Raw genomic sequence first — 6,582 nt, forward strand, 5'->3', positions numbered from 1 at the left:
AGTCAGAGAATTTTAACATCAGCCATAAGTAAGGAATAATTGACGACAGACTTCGCGTCGTGACCGCATTACCACCTCGGGTGTGCATTATTTTTCTAATAATTCAACGGCCTGAAGTCAATTATTCCGCTTATACTACAGTTACCACACCTCGAAACATTGTTCAGATTATGTATTTCAAGACGTTTTTGTCATTAAAACGCTCTTGTATGTAGGACTAATTTCTTACGCATCTAAACCAATGCCTCCGTTGCTAATTCCAAAACGTCATTTTAGAGTTAGTAACGGAGGTTTGAGCCACTGATAGCAGACTAATGCTGGGGACACACCACTAGCTGACACATTCTCTGGCTGTTTTCATCGCAGCAGATTTTAAACACCGACTTCGAACACAGACTGAACGCGCTGAACACGCCTTTGGGCATGATCAGTCATCAAATTACATTCATAACCGGCCTTAAAGTGTGTCCTCGGCTCGGCTTTATGCAGTTATTAGAGAGAGATGTTGCAATAATGAGACAGAAAAGCATGTGCGTCAATATTATTATTTATTTATTAATTCAATTAGTTTTAATTAATTCGATCATTCTTTTTTTCCTATTATTGACAGATGACAGTAGACTAGCCAAATAAATGAAAAAAAAGCCTTTTAACAAGTAGGCCTATCAATAATTATTTATTTGTTATATTATCTGCAATAAAAATCCGTGCTGCAGGACTATCCATTTATTTAGCCTATATTCAGTTTAATTTTCTATTTAATTATAAATAGGAATATACTTTATTTATTAAAATTAAACTGCATGTTTCCATTGATTGTGAAGCTAGACATTGAAAATTGCAGATCAAGCGCATGCGGCTAAATGTTTTTTCTTGTTATGAATTGTATCCTATTTTCCGTTATTACCGTTAACTACGCGAAGTGATATGGAACTGTAATGCGGTCAAGACCTGCCTGGAACTACTTTAGCTGTGCGTTTCCCTGAAAATAATGCACACCTTAGAACGTTCGTCAACCAATCAGATTCAAGCATTCAACGGCCCTGTAGTATAACATGAAAATAATTATCGGCTCATATCCGATCATTTTAAATGGTTTTAATATCGACACATACCAACTTTGCAAAAGCTATGTTTCCATCCACCTATTTTATTGCAAATTTTCAGATATCACACAAAATGCTGGATGAAACTTCCAAGATGCGCATAAAAAGCTTGTGCGTACAATTGAGGGAGATATATAATTTGTCACAAATAAATCATGTGACTTTGCCTCAACAGAGGATGTGATTGGATAACTGGATCGCACAGCATCTCAAATGTTGGTTTGGTTGTTCTGAAATCTTTGAGCCAAAGCCATGAAGAAAGTCTTCTTCAGAATGATTTGGTATAATGACTTTCCAGAAGCGTCTCACCTGATTGCGTTCCCAAACATCAGGCATCTTAACGCAAGATAACATGACAGCGTTTATTGCATTTAGTCTGTATGTTCTGAGACTCAAGTCATTTATGATGGAGCCAGTTCCCCCCGACCCCCGTTTTTATTTCAGATATTTTGCATCAATTTCCCAGGAATGATTTTATTCTCTTGAACACATGGGACGCAAATGTTTTATGCGATATTCCACTTTTTAGCATAAGTTAAATCCACAACTTTGGATGGAAACATAGCTATAGTTACCTTACCATGTGCTCTGGTACTGGGCTAGCTTTTGTCACACAGGGTGCCATTCAGTTGATTTAACTTAGTTCTTTCCGATTCTTGTAGCCAGAGAAGCGGCCATGTGGGAGCTGGAAGAGCGCCAACTACAGGAAAAACACCAGCTGCACAAGCAGCAGCTGAAAGACCAGTACTTCATGCAAAGACACCAGCTTCTCAAAAGACACGAGAAGGTTACTTCAGTTCCCACATCAGCCTTATATGTGCACTTCCGGTCGCTATTGTTGTATTCTTTTTAACTCTGAGTGTGTTTATCTACAGGAAATGGAGCAGATGCACAGGTATAACCAGCGTCTGATGGAGGAGATGAAGAGCAAACAGACTCAAGAGAGAACCAGACTGCCTAAGATCCAGCGCAGCGACGCTAAGACGCGCATGGCCATGTTCAAAAAGAGTCTGCGCATCACAACCACAGGGGTCACGCCGGAACTGGAACGTGAGAGGGTCAAACAGGTCAGAGGTCATATCAGGTTCAGGCTTAAAGGTGCAGTAAGCGATTTCTGATTCATGCTGTTGAAAGTGGATCGGACCAACACAGTTGTAGCCAATCAGCAGTGTCCTCTCATGATGGGGGAGGAAAGAGAGTGAGATTTGAAGGAAGACTGTAGAAAGATGGCTGAACAACTTTACAAAAGAGAATAGTTAAGAGGAATAACACTGGAAAAAAGTAGGGTCATGATCAGGCATGAGTTTTAGGACTCACGTCAATATCAGAGCGCTAAGCGGGTAGGCCTGAAACGGACGCAGAAGTTGCGTTGTTTCTGCTCCATACGCGAGTAACATTGGTTTTGCCATGTTTCACAGAACCAAGATATGCTTTATATGCAAGAGTGTAATTGTTTGTCTGGAGCTGCTGGCGACTAACAACCAACTCTAGATTGTATATACTCTTGTGTACTGTATGTTTTTCGTTTGTTCATTATCTTCATTATTTTGCCCCGCTTCTACTATGATAAAGTGTGTCTTGCATTGTGTGTTCGTGCATTTTGGGGGGCAGAGACATGAAGGGAAAGGGTGTGTTTCTTGGGTTGATTTCAAATATCAGTGGTTTCTCAGAAATCACTTACTGCACCTTTAACAGAATCATTTGTTCTAGTCTACATGAACTTACAAAGTTAATTGTTTCTGCAGAATTATGCAGCAATGTTAAAATTCTTATAATGATATCAAATTTTGAGATAAAAAAAATTGGAAATTAAAGGCACACTATGCAGTTTCCGTTTTTCTCAAACAGCGCCCCCTAGAGGCGGTGTGGAGTACTTGTATTTAACGTTACTGTTGTAAATACCACTCACGCAGAGCCGTCTGCACTCTTCCGACCGCGCTTTCTTCGTTTTCTTCGTCGACTCTGCCATGATTCACGTCTGAAATGCGTGCTAGTGTCTTCCATAGAGGCTGTCTCATATGTTGTTGATGTATGTGACGTCGTGCCGTAAAGCAAGTCGTGATTCTCACAAGATTTGTCGGGGCGCCACCTTGCAAACCAGCGGCGTCCCCATCCCCCCTGCTTTGCTATCGGGATGATTCGCCCTACTACGAGTTCGTCTACCATCGAAATGATTTCGAAGCTGTTATATTAAGATACAAATCTTGCATAGTGTGCCTTTAACATGCTCAAATAAATCGATGGATACCAATTCATATCAATATGGTACAGATATATTGTGTATCCCTAAATATTTAAACTTGCTGCACAGATCATTTTCTTCCTGTAGTTAGTGTTTGTGTAGTAATTCTTGTATATTTGTGTGGCCGATGAACAGTTTGCAGCACAGGAGGAGAAGAGACAAAAGAACGAGCGTCTCCATCAACTCCAGAAACATGAGAATCAGATGAGAGACCTGCAGACGCAGTGCGACGCCAACGCCAGAGAACTCCAGCAGCTGCAGGTACACTGGAGCATTCAGGACCAGAGGAACAATTACAGCATGTGTATACAAACGAAACGCTAACGTGCCTTGTGTGTGTGTGTTGTAGAATGAGAAGTGTCATCTGTTGATCGAGCATGAGACTCAGAAGCTGAAGGAGCTGGATGAGGAGCACAGCGCAGAGCTCAAGGACTGGAGAGAGAAACTCAGACCCCGCAAGAAGGTACAACACTCAATCGTAGTTCTGAAGGGCCAATCACTCGTTTAGCAATGTTGAACATGAAACCTGAAATGCTCATTTATATAGACTACCATTCGAATGTTTGGGGTCGATTAGATTTTTTTTAAATGTTTTTGAAAGAAGTCTCTTATGCTCAATAAACTGAAATATTATTACAATTTGAAATAACTGTTATCTATTTTATTATATTTTAAAATGTAATTTATTCCTGTGATCAAAGCTGAATTTTCAGCATCATAACTCCAGTCTTCAGTGTCACATGATCCTTCAGAAATCAGTCTAATATGATCATTTGCTGCTCAAGAAACAATTCTTATTATTATCAATGTTGAAAACAGTTATGCTGCTTCATATTTTTGTGGAAAAAATACACTTTTCTTCTTCTTTGATAAACAGAAAGTTCAAAAGAACAGCATTTATTTGAAATAGACATATTTTGCTACATTATACATGTATTGACTGTCACTTTTGATCAATTTAATGCATCCTAGCTGAATAAGATATTAATTTATTTCTTACTGACCCCAAATGGTGGTGTATTTAATTGTCACTTTTTTATTGGTTATTTTTAATCTTAATTAAACCAATATATTGTAATGTTAAGCAATTAAACTTCATCATAATAATTCAAATTACTGAGACTTTTCAAAGCTGCACTCATTCATTTTTCCCTTATTAAAGATGCCATGTTTAGATCACTTGACCAGCCAAATTTACTCTTAGTAAACCCCCTATTACAGGACTTTCTCACACAGAAATAATTGACTATGGCAGTCTATGAAAAGCCTTTGTGTGATGCTTCATCCGCACCACTAGATGTCAGCAAAACATTACTGAGTGAACACTTGCACCATGTTTGATCAGTGCATTTACTAAGAACATGAAATCTCTCTGTCCAGGCCCTGGAAGATGAGTTCGCCCGTAAGCTACAAGAGCAGGAAGTGTTCTTCAAAATGACCGGGGAGTCTGCATGCCTTAACCCCTCCTCCCAGAGCCGGATCTCAAAGTTCTACCCCGTCCCGAGCGTCCACTCCACTGGGTTTTAAAGCACAGAGATGCTATGTGACTGAACCTCTGCTGCCTTCTTCCCTCTGACCGCTGCTGTCAGTCAGAACAGAGGGTTGAATTGTTCTAGTGAGCTACAGGCTATTGCTTTGATTTTATTTCGTTTTATTTAAGCATTAAATGTGGATTTTCAGTGTGGTTGGTTTTCCAAAACATTTCAGTGATGGTTTATAAAAGATACTGTGATTTAATTCTATATGCCACTTAATTAATCTTTTTTCCATTTTCTTCTTTTTTATTTTATTTTATTTATTTAAATTAATTTTACCTCTTTTTTTTTTTTTTGGTCTCAAAGTATTAATCGTGGTTTACTGTGGTATTTTTAGGACTATTTGCAAACATGGAATGACTGTTCAACTTCGGGCTGATTTGCTTGAGTAAAGAGTCAATGGTTATGATGTCAGTGGTTATGAGAACCAAGCGAATGATTTAAATATCAAAATCAGTCAGAATAAAGCCATTGATTCTGCCAAGCAACATTTTTTTTATCCTTCTAATGAAGTTTAATTGCACATTATTTAGAGAAATTAATTTTCAGGACAATGTTAATTCATGATTTCTTGGCTATTTTCTGTATGAATTACAGGATATAAATATATTTGAATTTCCATGATCTCGCATCACTTTTTGTGAGCTTTGTTTATTATCATAAAATGGATTTATACTTTAAGTAGCAGCTATATTAATTTCTTTGAAGGATTTTAGCATATAAACCACACTGTATGCAAATATTCTAACATCACTGTGGTAAGAAGTGCATTTGCACTTGCTCTGCTATGCAATGTGAACATGTAGCTGCATTAATCATCTCAACTTTACAATTCATCTACAAACTTTAAAGCAAAAGAGCTCAATCTTTTCATATTGTCGATACTGTATTCTCCAAAAAAATGGCATTTTTTTTCCCCCGATTACAACTGGACAGTAACTGGAGATTCACCCAGACATCTCTACACTACATGTGTGTACTTTTCGGTAAGACTGTATAGAGGATGATGTTTCCTGTAAACCAATTTCATTTAATTAGACGTTGTTGTTGTTGTTTTTTAGCATTTTTTAGTAAAAGGTTTTTTCTTCATCTAAGTTCACTTTCAACATGCAGTTCTAAATGTGTTTACTGCATTTACATTTGTGGTGTAGTCCGTAAAAACCGCACAAAACGACTGTGAAATCTGTGGAAACAAAATACAGAAAACATGAAGTTCTTGTCATTGATAAAACCTGAGAGCATTGTTCATGGTTTATTGTAAAGAGAGTGCTGTGCGCCTTCTGATACAGGAATTCCTGCAGGTAGTCACGTGTACTTTTTTCGTACGCATTTTCTCATGAGGTAAAATCCACAGCATAACAGTTGTTAGATGTATTGTGTTTGTGTCAAATATCAAATCATTGTGATTATAGGAAGCTACTGTAATTAAAGCATTTGTGGTGAATAGTTCAGTTGTGTGGGTCTCTGTATTCAAGTGTCTCTCGGTTTATGAATATGAGGCAAATACTTTAGGTAGAAAGACCGCACATTCATATTACTATAAATGGGAGAAAGTGCAACACGTGATATATGGCGAAATAAGTCCCGCCTTCTAAATAAAAGAACCTATCGCCGATTGACTGCAACAGTTCCTGCCGCTGAATCTGTAAGTATTTTTTCAATAGATTTTTCCATATGGATTCTAAAAAAAATCTTTGTT

The 6,582-nt window shown here is 37.9% G+C and overlaps 1 protein-coding gene across 1 annotated transcript in view; it reads left to right on the forward strand.

Annotated features, from left to right (window-relative positions):
* slkb (STE20-like kinase b) overlaps positions 1-6,331 on the forward strand; it is a 28,160-nt gene extending 21,829 nt beyond the window's left edge. The window contains exons 14-18 of the mRNA XM_081360913.1: positions 1,769-1,893; positions 1,982-2,173; positions 3,484-3,609; positions 3,698-3,811; positions 4,729-6,331. Coding sequence (XP_081217039.1) covers positions 1,769-1,893; positions 1,982-2,173; positions 3,484-3,609; positions 3,698-3,811; positions 4,729-4,875 — 704 coding nt within the window. The 3' untranslated portion in view covers positions 4,876-6,331. The remainder of the gene's footprint in view (positions 1-1,768; positions 1,894-1,981; positions 2,174-3,483; positions 3,610-3,697; positions 3,812-4,728) is intronic.
* Positions 6,332-6,582: the final 251 nt, after the last annotated feature.

The sequence above is a fragment of the Scardinius erythrophthalmus genome (assembly GCF_964197995.2).
Source record: "Scardinius erythrophthalmus genome assembly, chromosome: 3".
In the NCBI taxonomy this organism is placed as follows: Eukaryota; Metazoa; Chordata; class Actinopteri; order Cypriniformes; family Leuciscidae; genus Scardinius; species Scardinius erythrophthalmus.